The sequence below is a fragment of the Vombatus ursinus genome, unplaced genomic scaffold (genome assembly GCF_900497805.2).
Source record: "Vombatus ursinus unplaced genomic scaffold, bare-nosed wombat genome assembly UNPS02014798.1, whole genome shotgun sequence".
Taxonomy (NCBI): domain Eukaryota; kingdom Metazoa; phylum Chordata; class Mammalia; order Diprotodontia; family Vombatidae; genus Vombatus; species Vombatus ursinus.
Window position 1 is genome coordinate 12,356,540 of NW_020954576.1, and position 19,132 is coordinate 12,375,671.

The following is a 19,132-nucleotide window of genomic DNA, read 5'->3' on the forward strand; positions in this document are numbered from 1 at the left end:
AGCTGTTTCCTGAGGAAATTTGTTGGTGAAGATACCATCACAATTGCCACATCTGATACATTATTGTTAAACTAGGTTTCTCATTATATACTACTATTACTATTACTACATCAACAACTACAACAACAACTACTACTACTATCTAGTATTTATATAGCACCTACTATGTGCATAAAGCCTTTAAAAATGTTATCTCATTTGATCCTCACAACAACCCTGCAAGGTAGGTGCTATTATCTCAGGCAAGAACAAATGACACATATATATGTTTTATGGGAATTTTGAACGTGGCTAAAGCTGCTTTTGCCTTATTACTTTAGAGAGGTTGACCATTAGCCTAAGGAGAAGACAGATTAAAGCCATATTCTTTTCCTCTATGAAGCAATCAATTTCCTCCTTGTTCAAGTTGAGAAAATAATTGTATTTTGTCACTTTTAAAATTTTCTATGACTCATATATAAGAAAGAAGGTATACATTGCATGTCTGGAAACCTGAGAACTGAAAATTCACTTCTTCCTTTCTCTCCTTTGTTTTGTAGCATAGGTTGAAGTACTTCGCATATTTTATGACTCCATTGTTTTGAATAGATAATTATGTGATATAAAATAGCATCAAAAGGTAAAAAATCTGAGTTGAATTTATGTAAATTGCCCAAGGTCCTCTTTATTATTAACATAAAATAGTTATGGGAAATACCCCAAGTTTCCTATGATCACTTCTGAATAATGAAAATATAATAAGTAAATTTAAAAAAAAATCTTTGAAATACCTAAATGGTATATAGTTGACAAAAATAAATAGCTTTAATCAGCAATAATTCCAAAGAGTGATTAATAAACTATTATTTTATAAAACAATAAAAAAGAGCCAGCAATTTTAGTGTGCAAATAGTGATAAGCTTTATTAGTCACCACCCTTCTAATTTTATATACTATAGCTTGCTGATCTCTGTTAGCATTTTAAACTTATGACAGTAATAAATTAAATGACCCAGTTTACTTTGGAAATAATTCCAAATAGCATTGTTCCTCAGATTTTTCCTCAGAGAGAAATTCTTGCTACATATTAATGTAATAACAGTTATGCTATATTAATACATATTTTAAATAGATATTGATGTTGATATTTCTACATTAAATCTTTTGCATACTCTAGTTATCTCTTTGGTAGGACTTTGGGAGTACCACGGAATGTTAGAAAGAAAATGTTGTTATTATATTTTTCTAAGTAAAATAGCCTGGACCTCCCTCCCTCTCCTCCAACCCTACCCCTTCAGCAACCTGTCCCCTGTACCACACAGTCTGGTAAAGTATGGTTTCGTTTCATGCTAGTGGTTCTTATCAAAGCATCAATGCCGTACAAACTGAATTCCACCAAGAAGAGATAGGAGAGTAGGAAGAAGAATTTGTCTTAGAATTACGCTGTTATCTTCTTTCATCCAAACTCTTTCCACTCTACCCTCCATATGGCTACCAAATTAGTGTCCTTAAAGCATAGGTTATGACCATGTCATTTCCCTGATCAAGAAGCTTTAACTGCCCCCCATTGCCTCTAGGGATAAAACACAAATGTCTCTATTGGACATTTAAAATTCTTCATTCTCTGATTGTAACATATCTTTCTGAGTTCATGACATTACTTCTTCTCATTCATTCTTCTGTCCAGCCAAGCTGGTCTCTTTGATGTTTCCTATACATATACATGTATACACATATTCCCCCCCTGCCTAAAATGTATTTCCTCCTTACTTCTTGTGATTCCTGGACTGTTTTAAGAATTGGTTTACATACCACTTCTTTCAGGAGGCTTTTCCTGTTACTCTCTGTTGTTAATACCACCCTGCCCAAATCACTGTTTATTTACCTTGGATATATACTTTAATTTACATATATGTGACCACGTTGTATCTCTGTGGTAGAATTCAAGCTCTTTAAGGGTGAACACTGTTTGACTTTTCTTTTGGTATCTGCAAGAGTGAGCACAGGTCATTGAACATAAAGTCAGTGCTTAATGAATGCCTGTTGATTGATTGAGGTCATTTTTAAGGGTTTGGTAGAGCTTAGGCAGCCTTTACATATCTATTAGAAGGAAACTAACATTTCCATTAGAGGAATCTAATGATCAGTAATAGAGATGGGATGTGAATTAAGGAATGTAGATAAGCATAATTTTGGGATCTTTTTATGAGCTTTTTATGATACTCTTCTTTTTTTTTGTTGGTACACGTTAGTCATTCAAATGAATGAATGAAATGGTTAAGGCTTCCAGAGCAAGTATGATTCTCAAGTCTTTAGTCTCATTTAAAAGGTAAGGTAAAGGATGAGAACCCCTCCTTTGAACTGAATTGATAGGAAGGGGATTCTCTGGTCTATACTATTCTTGATAGAGAATTTTGTAGAAATGTAAAGTATGGACAGCATTGACATGAATTAATGGTCTAATTATGAAAGACAAACTGTTTGCCCTCAATTTATTTTGATTCCTGCTTTTGATTTTAAAGAGAATTCCTCAATTGGCAAGTTTCCAAATTGTTATTTATGGACCTTGGATTCTTTTTTATTGAGATCCAATTAAGATATATCTTTCAAATCACATTTATAGATGAAACTTGAAGGAGGACAACAAATACGCAAAAAGAACAGATTTGTCAGTGTTTGTCAGTGTTTCTATTATCATCATCAGTCGCAATGGAGCAACACATTTGGACTTTTTAATACTTTAGGATGTAAAAATTTTACTTATGAAAATGAAGTTGATATGAGCGACTAGCTCCTATTTGCAAGTAAAATTGTGCTTATTACAAAAAACTCCAGAGTTTTGTCAGTGAGCCTTGTCAATGATATCCATGGCCACTCATAAAAGATTAGTCGAGTAATCCACACAAAAAAGACAAAACTGATGATGAATATACGTATTATGACATATATTCAGATGAATCATAAATTTAGAACTGGAAGATACGTTAGAGACCGTACAGTCAAACCACCTCATTTTGCAGGTGAAGAAAATAATGCACAGAGAAGGAAAGTGGTTGCTCAAGGTCACATTCCGAGGTGGAATTTTAACATAGGTCTTACTGTTAGAATATATAATTTTAAAAGTTTGGAGTAGTCAAAAGGGCATCAAAATTAAGATATTTCTTTTTCAAAGGCAAGGAGCAATTAGAGATTAAGTGATTCATCAAAAGATTCTCAGACTGGGCAATGTAGCCCCTCTCCCTGGCTCAGTCCTGGGAGTAGTAACTTTGTTAGATTTTAATAGTGTCTGATTAGAAGAAGAGTTTTGTACACCATGCATTTTAACCATCACTCCATTTTAAATGGACTCAAATGAGATTTATTTTCAGACTTGTGAGTCTAAATAGCTTCATTCACATTGCCAAAAAAATTTCACATTTGAAATAATGAAAAACAAAACCCAAATTTTAAACAGTTGGAAAAATATGAAAGTATAAATCAAGAGAAATTCAGAAAGGAGACTGAGGCACTCCTCTCAACTTTCCCAAGAACACTTGGACATTTATAAATAGATATTATCTTTCCAGTTAGAGGTGTTAATTTTAGAACTTTGGTCCTTTTCCTCTTTGTTTTTTAATCATACATTTAGGTTGGTATAAGTCAAACAACTGTCAGTTAAGTTAATCTTAGTTTTGGTTACTTGTAAATCTTAAGTCTGGTGTTAAAGTGTAATGTCCCATTAAAATTAACAAATCCAAACAAGGCAAGGAAAAGCCATTATTTGGATTGATATTTAAGGAACAGAAGTTTATGAAATTTTTCTGTTGTAGTTAATATCTTGTCTATTGCAATAAATGTTTTCTTGAATATAACATTCTTGTAGGTGATTTTGTTTATGGGAACATGGAATTTTTTTTTCAACCCCTCTCCACATCACCTTCATTTCTACTGTTGTGTATAATTCTACTGTTGTGTATAATAAGTTTTTGTGAAAGACACCTTTCTAATTTCTTGAGCCCTTTCGTGAACCTAACATGTAAACAATATAATATTTAGAAATTATATAGAAAGATCAGAAATGATACTTTATAGAAAGGCCCTTTGATATTTTAAATTGTTATAGGATGTTTGGAAAGTCCAGCAGATTATAAGGATGTTGCTAGGTTCTTCTTTTTCAAGACTTTTTCCCTCCTTTTTCTTCTGTCTGCTCAGACTGCCCAAGGTGGTAGCCATCGGACGCTCTTGTATGGACATGCCATATTATTACGACATTCCTACAGTGGTATGGTAAGTAAACATGTGGAACTCATTTACCATGTGCTCCAGGCAGAATTTTTCCTTCTGTTCACTCAGGAGCTATAGGTATTAACAATTAAATTACAGCACCAAGCAACTGGTTTTATAAGCTCTTTAAGGGGATATTAGCTCGTAATTTTTTAAAGTTTTTTTTTAATGGAGTGATTTAGTGGTGAGTGCTTAGGGAATATAAATGAGAAAAGCATCTTTTCTGATGATTTATAATTTCAGTCACTGTTTAAAAAGTGAAGTAGTATTATTGTTGTTGCATTATTTTAAAAATCAGTTCAATGGAGTAATGGGCCCAAAGCATGCTAACTCAAAGATTTGAAAAACCATGTCCTAGCTGGTATGCACTTGTCAATGCTGCCTTGTCCCTTTCTTTTTTCTCTTTTCATTTCCTCTCTGTGCTTATTCTCACTTTAGCCACAACTTACTTCCTTCTCCTGGTTAAATATTCTTTCTAACCTCATCTGAATTATACTCTTCAGGATTGCAGTCTACTCTTTATGTTCATGGAGTTCCTGTAAAAGATGTATACAACATATCAGAGGGTGTAATTTGGTCCTCAGTTACTTATTTCCCAGGGAGCAATTCGTTCACTGTTGATGTGTCTCTCTCTAGTCTTTTGTGGGGAATTGAAGCAGATAGAAACTGACAATTCTCTTTGGGATATTAATCTTGATCAATGCAGTTTAAATACAGTTCTGAACTATAGACAATTAAAACCTCATGGTTAGAAAAGAAGTATCCTACTTATGGAAAAGACTGTTGTATGGTACAATTGAGGCAGATTGATGGCATATTACTTTTCATCATAGGAGTTGGCTGTGAGTATAAACATATAATGATTAACGCCTACTTCTTTATTTCTAGTACCTCTGCTGTCTTTCCACCTCCCGGTCTTCAACAGATAAACTGGCTTTTGATGTTGGGTTACAAGAAGACACAACAGGTAAGTTGTGTGTTGGATCAGGAAATTTTAAACGAAATATTTTCTGGGATTAGATTGGAATGGATTATGGGACCTGATATGATAAATTAGATGAATATGTGGCATTTATGCCCTTTTAGTGGATTATTTTTTAGTAAAAACAGTGGATTTAGAGTTAATTCATAGTAATCAGTCCTTTCTACTTTAGGTAGTTAGAAACCAAGGCAAGGCTTCAAAACTATTTTTTCTTATATGTTTGAGGAAGAAAGTAGATTTTTCTGCACTATTTTCCAAAAGTATTAACCACAGTGATTTTTATTTTATAATAGTTTGTGAAATTACATTTAGTCTTTCTTTCTCTTCTGCTTCCATTGAAATGAGATAATATTTATATGGTACTTAGTATAGTCACATGTGCATAGTAGGTACTTAATAAATGCTTGTTCTCTTCCCCTTCTTCTTCCATTACCTTTCCTTTTTAAAATTAATTCATTCACTCACTCATTCATTTGGATCTGTCATCTCTAAATATAATGAGAATGTAGCTCTACTGAATACATGGTGAATTGATGACTTTGTATTCTTATTTTCTATTCCTGTGTAAATAATGGGACCATCAGCCTGCCTTACCACATTTTTTATTTCTTGTTCAGGAGACTGTAGTTATATGATATCCAGTATTTCTTTTATTTTGGCCTTTTAATTTATCTTCTTTGATGAGTAAAAATAATCATGTTTTAATGTTTTATCTGTTCGGTCTTCAGTGGAGAAATGTTTTGTTGTTTACTCTTTGAAGAACAAATGTTGAATCCACAGTTAGTGATCCTAATCTACACTAATCTTTGATAGGGGCTTTCTCTGAATTTGCATGATTTAGCAGGCTCTTGGGGAAAGGAAAGCATACAGATCATAACATGACAATGCCTGGGTTCTATTTCTAGCTTATTTTCCAAAAATTGTAAACTGTGAACACAGATGAAGTAATTTATGTGAAAATATTTTGGAAAAATAAGAATGCTTTATCAATTCAACATTCATTTCACTAATTAGATGTGATAAATAACTATATATTGAAATTCTTTGGTTTTGAGGTACCCAGAGTACCCAAGTATTTAAAAATTTATGATGCTTTAAGGAGAATAATATGAGAGAATTCTAATTTATTTTATTGAATCTCAGTTTTATCTCTACCCTCCTCTCTCCCCCAAATTCTTTTTTTAGTGTATTCTTATTTAAAATTAATATATACCAGCATAAAAGCAAATGAGAAACTTGCATAAATTATTTAAAACAAAGAAATACTCTGCTATCGAGTTGCTTTCTTTGTATTGGTTAAAGAAGTATGAAAAACTATATTCATCTCTATGCATATGATATAAATTTACCCTAGTAAAAGCAGTATTCCTTGTACTTTTAAAATTTCATTGCCATTTGGGTCAGTGACAAAGACACTGTAAGAAGTAAAACCATGGATATTGTGCCTTGTCTAAAAAAGGACTTAAGGAAAAAAATAGCATTTTGTCCAACTCTTGTATAGAGCTCATTTTCAATAGCTATTTTAATTATCATCATTAAAGGGAAGGTTATTTTTCCATGAAATATTATTTTGTACTTTCTTTAATATGTTAGTGAGAAAATATTGTTTTAAGAAGACTGTGAAAATTTATGTCTTAGTTTCTCCAATTTTTAAATGGAATCTGCAGAGACTTAAAATAAGAGGAGATTCTCAGTGTTTTTCTTTATAACTTTCCATTCCTCATAAGAGTAGTACCACCATTCTTCCAGTTGCCCATCTTAGATTTGCAACATTGGCGTTCTCTAGGACTCTTCATTCAACCTTACCCCACATGTCCATTCATTTGCCAAATCTTCTACCTGCACAACATCTCTTATATCCATCCCTTTCTCTATGCTCACACGGCCCCCTCTTTAGTACAGGCCTTTGTCACTTCTTACCTAGACTAGTGTGATAGCCTCCTAATTGTTTTCCTTGCCTCAATTCCTCCCCTACTCTCTCCCCATCCCCAATCCATTTTCTACATAGTTGGCAGTGTTTTCCTGAAAGCGTTTGACTCTGTCATTCCCTTATACTCAGTAAGCTACAGTAACTTCCTGTGTAATCTCTAGAATCAAATTTAAAAACTTCTTTTTGACAGTTAAAAGACTTAATTTTACTGCAACGCACTTTTCCAGCATTATTACACTTTACTCCATTCATGCATACTGGCCTTTTTACTTGTCCAGTGAATCAGTCCTTCTTGCTGTTCCAGATATATAGCACTCTATTTCCTTTCTCCTTGCCTTTGTTCTGTATGTCCCTCGTGACCAGAATTCACTTTTCCTCTCCTCTACTTCTTAGAATCCCTAGTTTTCTTTAGGTTAATCTCAGGTACCAAATTCTAAATGGATCCTTTTCTGATTCACCAACTGCTAATGCTTTCCTTCCCCCCCATCTCCCCAAATTATCTTGTATACAAGTATATGTCTCCCTCAGCTAGATTATTATCTTCTTAAAGGCAAGGTCTGTTTCACTAAATGCTTTTTGATTGATTGGAATATTATTGTAGGTGAAGCATGTTGGTGGACCATCCACCCTGCTTCCAAACAACGTTCAGAAGGAGAAAAAGTACGAGTTGGAGATGACCTAATCTTAGTCAGTGTGTCCTCTGAAAGATACTTGGTAAGTACCAAATAGCATGATTGACACGGTGATTTTATATATGAAATAATGTTGCGATGAATGACACCAAGATTAATAAAATTCTTTTCTTAGGTTTAGATGACACATTACTCATCTCAGTTATATACAAGTGATTCCCTGTCAGTATTTGATGATTTGATTTAGTGAAAAGAATATTATAATTGGGTTTGAGGAATTCTTAATTCTAGACCTGACTCTGCTTAACTTGCAGTATGATGTAAGTCCCTTAACTTTTCTGAGTCGCAGTTGTCCCATCTGCAAAATGAAGGGATTTGACAAGATGATCTTTATGATCCTTTCCAGTTGTTATCTGTCCTTTCTTCCCTTCCCTTCTTCCTCTCTCCCCTTTTCCTTATTTGTTCTAATTCTCTTTCTGGAGCAAAAGCTTGTAAGAACACATAAAGGAAGGCTTCTGGCTAAGGACAATGACCTTCATGTGTATGGTAATAACATTATCAGTACTTACTCTTAAGTTATTTTACTAATGATATGTAAATGACATCTAATCATGAATAAAAAGGTCCTGTCTTTATTCTCTGTCCAAAGAAAGGAAACAGGAGCACATTAATTGATATGAAAGCAAATCATTATGTAAAAATTCATACAAAGAAAGGAAATGCAGATAGTATAGTTAGGAAAATTTCAGGTTAATAACTGATATAGCATCATTCTGTGATATATGTGTGAAGAAAGAAGCCTAGATTAAGAACTAAAAATATTCTTGCATTCACTGATAATGGAGTTTGACATTCTTATGTATTGAATTACGTCTCTATTGAAGAATGACTATGGTTAAATGTTGAAGAGAGGCCACATGGAATAGTGTATTGACTTAATAGGAAAAACCTAGGTTCAGCTGCTGGCTCTGACATTTACTAGCTCTTTGACCCTGGGGAAAATTTTCTCATTTTTGAAGTGAAGGAAGGAAGAAAAGAAGGAAAGCTTCATTTTATGTAGGAAGATAAATTATATATTTATAAAATGAGACATTATTGACTTTATGTAAGTAATTCAGAAAAAAAATCAGGTTTTCATTGTATCCAGAAAGTTAAATATACATTATCAATTTAACTTTGTTATGACTATTTATCATAGAGAACTAGCATAACTTTATCAATAACAGGTCATTTTAGACCAGACCTGTGCAACCTGCGGCCCACCAAAAGATTTTGGATGGCCCGCGAAAAATGTTAAGAATGTTTTCCTCTACAATTTTCACAGGCTGCCTGAAATGTTTTGGTATGCTGCAAGCTACCTGCAGGCCGCAAGTTGTGCAGGCCTGTTCTAGACCAACCATCACAGTCAATCAACAAAGATTTATTAAGAACTTACTATGTGCCAGGCACTGTGCTAAGCACAGATACAAAGAAAGCCCAAAACAAAGTCCCTTCCTTCAAGGAGTTCACATATTTATGAGTGAGGAAAACATGCACAACAATGTACATACAAGCTGTGGACATTTTTTCCCACAGGATTATTAGACTATTAGATGGGTGAATACATTAAATTAACATTTGCTTAGAATTTAGCAAAGTATTTGACAAAGACTGTTATGGTATTCTTGTGGAAAAGGAGAGATATTGTCTATACAAATACAGAACAATTACATACACTTCAAACTGGTTCAGTGACCCGACCCAAGGAGTAGTTTTTAATGGCTAACGTCCATTTGGAAGGTGTCTACTAGACTGAGTCAGTGGTCTATTCTTGGCCTTCTGTTGTTTAAGATTTATCTATGGCTTGTTTCTTTTATTTGAAAGCACACTATAGCCTGGAACACTGGACAATACCTAAACAATACAATTGAATAGAGGTAAATGTAAAATTTTACACTGAGGTTTAATAAATAAACTTCACAAGTATAAGCTGGAAGAGTTGTGGCTAGAGAGTTTTTTGAGTGCTAATGATCTGGGAATTGGCAAACTTGTTCTCTTTGCCTCCGAGGGACAGAAATAAGAGTAATGGGTAGAAGTTGCAGAGGGGCAAATTACACTTGACACAAAGAAAAACTTCCTAAAATTTGAGCTGACCAAAAGTTGAATGGGCTTATTTGGGAGAAAGTGGGCTCTCCCTCATTGGAGGTCGATAGCCACTTATCAGGCATATTGTTGAAATTATTTTTCAGGTATAAATTAGACCAGATGGTTTCTTCAAATTGAGATTGTATGCTCATATGATTCTGTAAAATAGGAGTATTTTATTATAGGATACTTTTGGAATTTTTCCACTGATGAGCATGGATCAAATTGTAATGACACTAACTTCCTTGTTTAATTTGGAATTAACTAAAGAATTACATTAATCTCTTTAATGGATAAGGTCAGGGTAACGATCAGTCAGTCTTCATTTATGATTTCTTTTAATGGTTCTTTTGTAAATTATGCAAGAAATACTAATTTGTTTAGTATATGTTTGTAGGATATGAAAAAAAGAAAAGATAGAAGTACTCTGTGAATAATTTTCACAAGCTATTAAATTATATGGGCAGTTCTGTAGTGCAGTAGATAGAGCACTGGACTTGGAATCAGAAAGACTTATTTTCATGAGTTCAAATTCTGCCTCAGATACTTGATAGCTGTATGACCCAGGGCAAGTCACTTAACCTTGTTTGCCTCAGTTTCTCATCTGTAAAATGAGCTGGAGAAGGAAATGGCAAACCACTTCAATATCTTTGCCAAGAAAATGGGGTCACAAAGAATTGTATATGACTTAAGTGAATCAACAAAATTCAATCATAATATGGAAGCAAAGTTATAGTCTTAGGGAACCTGAATTCTAGTCCTAGCTGAATACTGGTTGTATGACCCATAACTAACTTTTAGACCTTCAGAACCTAATTTTCCTCATCTATGAGTTTTTGGCTCCTTATAATTATTCTATTGTGCTTTGTTCTACTGATCTCAAGAGGCTTTCATGCTTTGGGAAATATGCTAGTACTTAGTTACTAAATGTTACAGTTTACTTCGATACAGGAAATTCCTCATACTGAGAGCACAAAAGATGCCTTATATATTCTCATTACAGATGAGAAAACTAGAGTTTAGAGCTTTTCTACAGCTTGTCCAGGATGAAAGAGAAGTTAAATGCTTGAAGTGAGATTTGAGCTATTATTACGATATTACTGTTATGTAATAGTATTACAATATTATTGGTGCTTTAAGAAATTATTTCAAAATGTCATGAAAATTTTATATGAACTGATACATAGTGAAATAAGAAGAACTACAACAAATTATACTATAAAATCATTATTACAAAACTTTTGAGAACTTTTTTAAACTGATGAAGAATGAAATGAGCAGAACCAGGAGAACAATTTATACAATAACAACAAATTGTAAATCAATCAACTTTTAAGGACAGTAACCATTCATGATTCCAGAGTATTGATAATAAATCATTCTTTCCATTAAAGAGAAGTGATAAATTTAGGGTGAATAATGAGGTGTGAAGTATACACACACACACACACACGTACACACACATACATACATATACATATATACACCTATGCGTATATACTTGTGTGTACATATATATATACACACACACATATATATACACACATATGTGTATATATTTATATACTCACACAGACATCCAGCCATTGAAGGATTTTTCTTGGCTATGCATGTTTATTACAAGAAATTTGTTTTTCTTTTTTTTTCCGATGGGGAGGGAGAAAAAATAAATTTTTGTCAATTTTTAAAAATTGAGAGGTGAGGGATGTGACAGATGTGGAATATTGTATACACTTTCAGATGAGGACACTGTATTGTTAGTTTTACTTCATTGTTTTACTTTGTTACAAGATACCTCTCATGAAATGATAGTAATCTGTAAATGTTTCTAATGTAAAAACAAGACAATAAAACCTTTTTTTTTTTTAAAGCGAGACTTGAACCTGTGTCTCCTAATTCTAAGGCCACTATTCTCTCTGTAATGTCATGCTATCCCTACACATGTGTGAATGTGTATTTGTTGGTTAGATTCTGTATATGTAAAAAATTATGTTTTCAAGTGGTTCAGTAGATAGAGTGCTGGCCTTGCAGTTAGTAAGACCTGAGTTCAAACATTGTCTCAGGTGCTAGCTATGTGACTCTGGCCACGTAAGTAATAACATTATCAGTACTTACTCTTAAGTTATTTTGCTGGTGATATGTTAATGACATCTAATCATGAATAAAAGGTCCTGTCTTTATTCTTTGTCCAAAGAACTTTTGGACAGAGAACCAATAACCTTTCTCAATCTCAGTTTTCTCATATGCAAAATAGAGATAATGGCACTAGTTTCACAGAGTTGTTATGAGATTCAAATGAGATAACATGTAAAATGTATTGTATACTTTAAATGTTAACTATTTTTATTAGTGTTGTTATCATCATTAGTATTATTGACAAGGAGATTTGTAGAAACTGGAAATCAGTAGTAACAGTTTATAGTAGATTATGTACACTTGTCAGTAAGTAAATGTCCTATACTTATTTCATTTTTATTTAGGTATGTGACATAATTTTACAGCTATTTATCTATGCCTAATGTTATGTAGATGATACTGTGACTTTTTATATCAGATAGAGTCAGCTTTTAGTTATCTGTGGCAAAAAGCTATAAGGATTGGGCAGATGATTTCATTGATAAAAGGAATTCTTGAATGAGGAAACTTCCCTTTACCATTTCAGATCAGTACCTTCTCTGCTACTTACTGTCTTATAGAATTGCCTAGAGAAGTGAGAGGTTAGCTGACTTGCCCAGGGTCAGATAATAAGTATGTGTCAGAGAGGTCTCTTCTAGCTGAGTCCAGCTGTCTCTCCATTATGCCATGCTACCTCTCTGGTTATAAGTGGTAGTGTAACTAAATAAAACATACAAGCTGTCTCCCAACTTCATTTTAGATAATTGCTTTCTTCATAAGCCTGATTTATTTACTTCTTTGCTTGTTTATCTAATTTATCTATCTGTCTAGTTTACTGTGCTCTTCATAGTAATAGCTCAAACACTGTTGTACATTTCATTTTCTTGATGTCTTCAATAGGACAATAAATATTTATTGCTTATGAATCACTCCCAAATCCAGTTCAGGAAATAAGACTAACACATGTAGAACAATTAGAGAAAAGTAAAAGATTACTTCATCTTGTTGGTTGTGTTAAATTACGTGATACAGACCTAGGGAATAACTAGGCAATTGGAGGAAGACCCAGTAGAGTACATACTAAAAGCTAGAGGCTAAGAAATTGATATAGAAAAAGATAGGCAGTAAAAGTGAGGGAAAAAAAGTCAAAGGTCTTGACAATCCATGTGATTGGCTCTGAATGTCAGAGAATGGCTAGATACTACATACATATATTTATGTATGTGTGTATTTAGATAGATAGTAATTTTTTACATACATATGTATATTTTCCCCTTTCTTCTAATCTAGTCAGTTCAGTAAATTAGAGCATGATGTCCACTGCCGTTATTTAATGCCCATATAGGTGTTGGTTGTTTTTACTCAGACCCATGGACACAGATTCTGTCCCCATATAATTAATTTGAAGACATGTTCCATTGGTTTTAAAGTGGACAAGCTGAGTTTGTGGATGGAGTAGTATGAATTTATCATTAATAGAAAAGCAACTTTCTTAAGCGCCTGTCTGGTACAGGTAGATAGTGTCATTGTTACATAAAGATATAACATTGATTACTTTATACCTGATGAACTAACTTATAATAATTTATAATGAATTAGTCATTTGAAACTGTTATTTTATTCCAAATGTAAAATACTGCAGGCATGACTGGAGTGTTCTTGTCAAAATTCTCTTCTGATGTTTGAATGGAAAAGTTAAAATGAACTGTTCAAATATTTGGTGCAAACCCAGCATGCACAGTTTTGATTGAAGGATATTTCTTTGATAATAGCTAGATGGCAAAATGAGTAGAGTGTTAGACCAGGAAGACCTTGGTTCAAGTCCTGCCTGTAATATGCATTTGCTATATGACCCAGGGCAAGTGATTTAACTTCTCTCAGTCTCTGTTTACTCATTTGTAAAGTAAGGATAATAATAACAGCTACCTTACAGAGTTGTGACGATCAAATGAAATATATAAAGTACTCTTCAAACTTTAAAGTGTTGTGTAAGACAATATGTGTTGAATCAAATTTCAAGTGACTGGAATCTTGTTCTAAGGAGACTTCTAATTCAGAGATTGCCACATAAAATATTTAATTTAGGGAAATTATTTTAACTCAGATTATAATTTTTTTTGATAGAAGCTGTATAAAATGATATAGTTCATTTTTAGACATTCAGGGTCAAGTATATGGATTATTCCTTTTTGGGGGGGGTTGTTTCCTATTTGGCCACTTTTATTTCCTTATTCTCTTCCACACATGGCATGCTTACCCCTTTCTGCAGACATTTTCATATTCAACACATGTGTTTTCTTACCCATGCCATTTGGTTATTGAAAGACATACATACATACATACATACACGCACACACACATATATATATGTGTATACATATGTATAGCATATATGTGTATATGTGTATGTATTTATATATATGAAATTATACATTTACCAATATGCAATTGTATTTTAATTACTTCCATGACCTATTGAATAAAGTCAACTTAATCACAGAACCCCTGAGGTTCTGTATAGTTCATACCTGAACAAGAATCCCTTCTATGATATTGCTGATAATTGATCATCTAGCCTTTGCTTGAAAGTCTTCAGGGAGGGTGAACTCACCCCCTTCCAAGGCAGCCCATTACACTTTTGGATAGTTTCTAATTTTCTGAAATCTCTTCCTTACATCAAAACTAAATTTGCCTCTTTGTAACTTTTACTCTTTGATACTAGTTCTGTTCTTTAAGATTAAGCAGAATAAAACTACTCTCCTTCATGTAATAATCCCTAAAAAACTTGAAGATATAGCTATCATCTTTTCCCTTCACCTGTCTTCTCTAAGTTAAACTTTGTTAGTTCTTTTAAATGAATATCACATCGCATTGCATGATATGATCATCTCACCATCCTGGTCACCCTTTCTTTCTTTTTTTGTTTTTGTTTTTTGTTTTTTCTGATCACCCTTTCTTCATGCTTTCCAGTTGATCTATGTCCTTTCTAAAATGTGATGACTAGGGAACTGAACATAAATACTCCAGATGTGGTATATCTAGGATGGAGTGAGGTAAGAATACCCTTAAGGTAATTAAAGGCAGCAGTACCTAATGTTGCACAAGTTCTGTAATGCCACTAAAGTGAACACAAGTCCTGGGAAGGTTTTGCTGAGGCTACTATGTCTTTGTTGTGAATAAACCAAGTATTTAAGAGATTAGCCTGTTGGTAGTAAGTTGCAAAAACATTTTATAGACTTATTATTGGGGAAATATTACTACCAAGTAGTAATTCATATGCTAGAACTGGCTCCTGATTCCAAAAGAAGTGTTGAGGGAGTTTACAACTTTAGATTTAAGTAATGATAGATGAATAAAGTTTAGCCAGCAAAGTACGTAAATTTACTTAGTATATTTTTCTTTAAATTCGTTATGTTCTTAATTCCAATTAGTATATAATTCTATAATTTTCTTACATTTCCATAAAGCTTTCTATTTTTGTAGAGGAGCTGTCTGTACTAAATCTTTAAAACTAGCAGACTTAAGAGAGGGATATAACTGACTTCTCTAATTTTCTGCTTTAGAATATAATTTGTACCTATTTTAATAAAGATTTCTATTTTTGGTAAAGAGGCAAATTTTAGGTGTTCTATTTGTTGAAGCCTGTGAAAAATTGGGAGCATAGGACTTAGTTCCCATAAGAAAACATTGCCACCTTGATGGTTCCTGTGGTGTGCATTTTTAATATGAACAGAAAAAAGTATTAAGAGAATCATAAATACTGCAGATGAAATATTAATTGAAGAAAATATAAAGGAATGAAATCACTTACCAAATTAAAAAAGAAGAAAACACTGCCATCTAGTGGCTGCCACATCCCAAACAAGGTTCCTTTAGCACCTTGATAAGTCTCAGAGGGATACATGTGCCTGCTAGATTCAAGCTACTTAAATAATGATGAATAGCATGTGGAAAATTTCACATTGAAATTTCATCTTGAAAATAGATTCTACCTTTTGGTGCTTAAATCCCACAGTAAAAAAAAATGAACTTCTTTGAAGAGAAGGAAAACTTGCTTTTATAAAAGAAATTCCATTTTTTATTTCTCTCTTTCCATTTTTAATTGCTCTTTGTGTTTGATCAGTCAATAAAAATCTTTTAAATATATCATCTGTGCAATGCACTAAGTTGGTTACCTTAACTATAAAACTATAGAAGACTTAAAACTCAATGGTAACTTTGATTGATTTTTCATGAGAAGTTGCTAAAAACCTAAAATACTTTGTATTTCAGTAAATGCCTTCTTTTGTCTCTTATTACAGCATTTGTCTTATGGCAGTGACATCTTACATGTAGATGCTGCATTCCAGCAGACCCTCTGGAGTGTGGCCCCAATCAGTTCAGGAAGTGAAGCAGCCCAAGGTAAGGAGAATTCTGTTTAATTAGGGAGTTTTTTGTAGGCTGGAAAGTAGACCATCATTCTTAAAATTTTGTTGAGGGCCTGTGAACAGTCAGCCCATCCTCTTCATGATTTGTAGTTCATAGATTTAAAGCTGGAAGAGTTCTTAGAAATCATATAGTCCCACCCCCTGCAGTAAAATTTAACCAGGATTGCTGCAACCCTGATGGTTTTGGTTATTTAAATAGAATCAGGGTGAAGTAGCTCATGACCTATGGGACAGAGTTTCAGGATGAGATTCAGCATGATCTGAGTTAGAATCTTGCCTCCTACTCATACTAGCTGCAGGAATCAGAGCAAGTCAATTGACCCTCCCAACTTAAATTTCCTTATCTGTGAAATTAGAATAAGAGTGGCACCTACCTCACAAGGTTATCCTAAGCATAAATTCAAATGAGATAATATATACAAAATCATTTTCAAACCTTAAAATGCTACATAAATGTTAGCTTTATTATTATTATTATTATGTATGATGTATGATATGTAAATATCATCATCATCTTCATCATCATTATATGTACCTGAGGTGGTGGCACAGCAGAAAATTAATTGTGAAAAATCATAGATGATGAGGATGATAGCTACCATTTACATAATGTATGAAGGTTTGCGAAGTGTTTTACCAATAATACCTCATTTTATCCTCTTAACAACCCTTAGCAGTAGGTGCAATTATGCCATTTTAGAGATAAGAAAACTGAGGCATAGAAAGAGTTAAGTGATTTGTCCGGGGTCATATGGCTAATAAATATTTGAGGCTGGATTTGAACTCAGTTCTCCATCACTCCAAGTCTAACAGTATTTACTGTACCTTATACCTACTTGCCTTTAAAATTGGGAAGGTGGAGACTTTAGATACACATTCCAAGTCTGTCTGTCCATCTGTCTCTTCTGCCCTCCTTTATCTCTGTTTCTCTTTTTTCTCTCTCTCTCGTACACACACACAATCTACATACGCCTATCACATGCACACACACAGTGTTTTTGACAATTGCTGGAGCAATCCAGCTGGATTGACATGATATCCAATATTGGGGGGATAAAAACAATTGGGGATAAAAAAATTTTTTGATCTGGTGAGACTTTTGATATTTGCCCAGGCTGCTGCTCTAGAGGCCTGGGATAAATTTCTGTGAAGGCCTGAGAAAAGCCTAGGGAGCCACATCCAACTGTCATTGCACCTGACTTTTGTCATAAATTGTCTTACATTCTTTGATGATCTTAGTAAAGGTATGATCAGCACTATTGCAGGCTTGAGTGTTTGATCTGAATCTAGAACATGAGTGCCTACAGAGTGAATTCATTATCTTGTTTTAAAGACAGGAAATGACAGTGACTTGACTAAGGTCATGCCACTAATAAGAGGCAAAATGATGGATTTGAATGTGGAACTCCAGCTCCAAATCCAGTACCCTTTCCACTGTGCCACACTGCCAATGCCTTCAGTTAATATAAATGATGACTGAGAGTTTTATTGTAGTCTAAAGTTTCCTTTGAACTTATTATAGGAAAAATGAAATAATATTGCTTGGCTTGTAGGAGAGTAGTAAATATCAGAATGGGTCAGTTATTCAGGTTATGTGGATCTCTTTATGATATTAGAAAAGAAAAAAAGGTACCATGTAAAATAAGTTGCAGTCCATGTTGTCATCTACAGAATTTATTTGAGTGCTCACAAAGTGCCTTTTTTTTTAACAGGACAGATAAATTGAAATCAGGCCCTGCTCTCTAAGAATTCATAGAGTCTTGGTTATTGGCAAGATAATAAGAAAAATGCTCTTCAATTAGATGGGTCCCAAGGTCCCAGGGGCAGAGAAGAATTAGAAGGATGACTCAGGTATAGGTGCACAGTTTGGAAATGGCTGGGAAAGGAGGCCAATGTTGATGTTGAGGTTGGCCTTCTCCTAGATGTGATGTTACTCATCTAGATAAGAACTATAGAAATATTTGTAATGTGACCCTAAATGTCACTAGGTTAGGCTAGTGTCTAATTAGTCCCAGCTAATTATTAGTTCATAATAATTCTGCCCTTGGAAGAATAGTTATGAAACTGTGTATGATCTACATATGAACATATGAATGTTCATGATGATGTCCTTAGAAAATGAAAACTTTAAGAATAGACTGCGTGGTTGGGATTCCAAACTTGTTTTAGCAAAGGTCTCTCCTGTGTGGCTACTAGAGTTGTCTTGTACCCTCATTTCTCTAACAAGTAACACAAATAAATGCAAGGGACAGGTCAGTCACTTGTGTTTATGTAAAATAAGATTATATCAATCAAATGTAGTCTTTAACAGAATAAAATGACATGATACATAATGGATACCCTTTGTATCCTCTGAAGTAAAGCAAGAGATGGGAGGAAGTAAGGACTGTGTCTGTTTTTTTTTTAGTGCTTAGCCACCTGAATGAACCCCTTTAGTGAAAATACAATTGTTACCTCCCACTTATACCTTTAACTTTTACCTTTCATGATCTTTGAAGGCTTAGATTTTAGGAAGGGAACTTGCAAATGCTGTTGTCATTTACTATCCCAGTTACTTTTCTGTTCTGTGGTATGAGGGGAAGGGGAAATCCCCAACACTTCCCTCTTTCTCCTCCTGTCCCTTCTTCTTAATCACTAGAGAAAGAGTCTTAAAACTCCCTTTGCAAAGGGAAAACTCCCT

The 19,132-nt window shown here is 33.7% G+C and overlaps 1 protein-coding gene across 1 annotated transcript in view; it reads left to right on the plus strand.

Moving 5' to 3' along the window:
* LOC114050041 (ryanodine receptor 2) overlaps window positions 1-19,132 on the plus strand; it is an 811,539-nt gene that overhangs the window by 300,305 nt on the left and 492,102 nt on the right. The window contains exons 6-9 of the mRNA XM_027871576.1: window positions 4,171-4,245; window positions 5,131-5,209; window positions 7,756-7,868; window positions 16,327-16,426. Of these exons, the coding sequence (XP_027727377.1) occupies window positions 4,171-4,245; window positions 5,131-5,209; window positions 7,756-7,868; window positions 16,327-16,426 (367 nt within the window). The remainder of the gene's footprint in view (window positions 1-4,170; window positions 4,246-5,130; window positions 5,210-7,755; window positions 7,869-16,326; window positions 16,427-19,132) is intronic.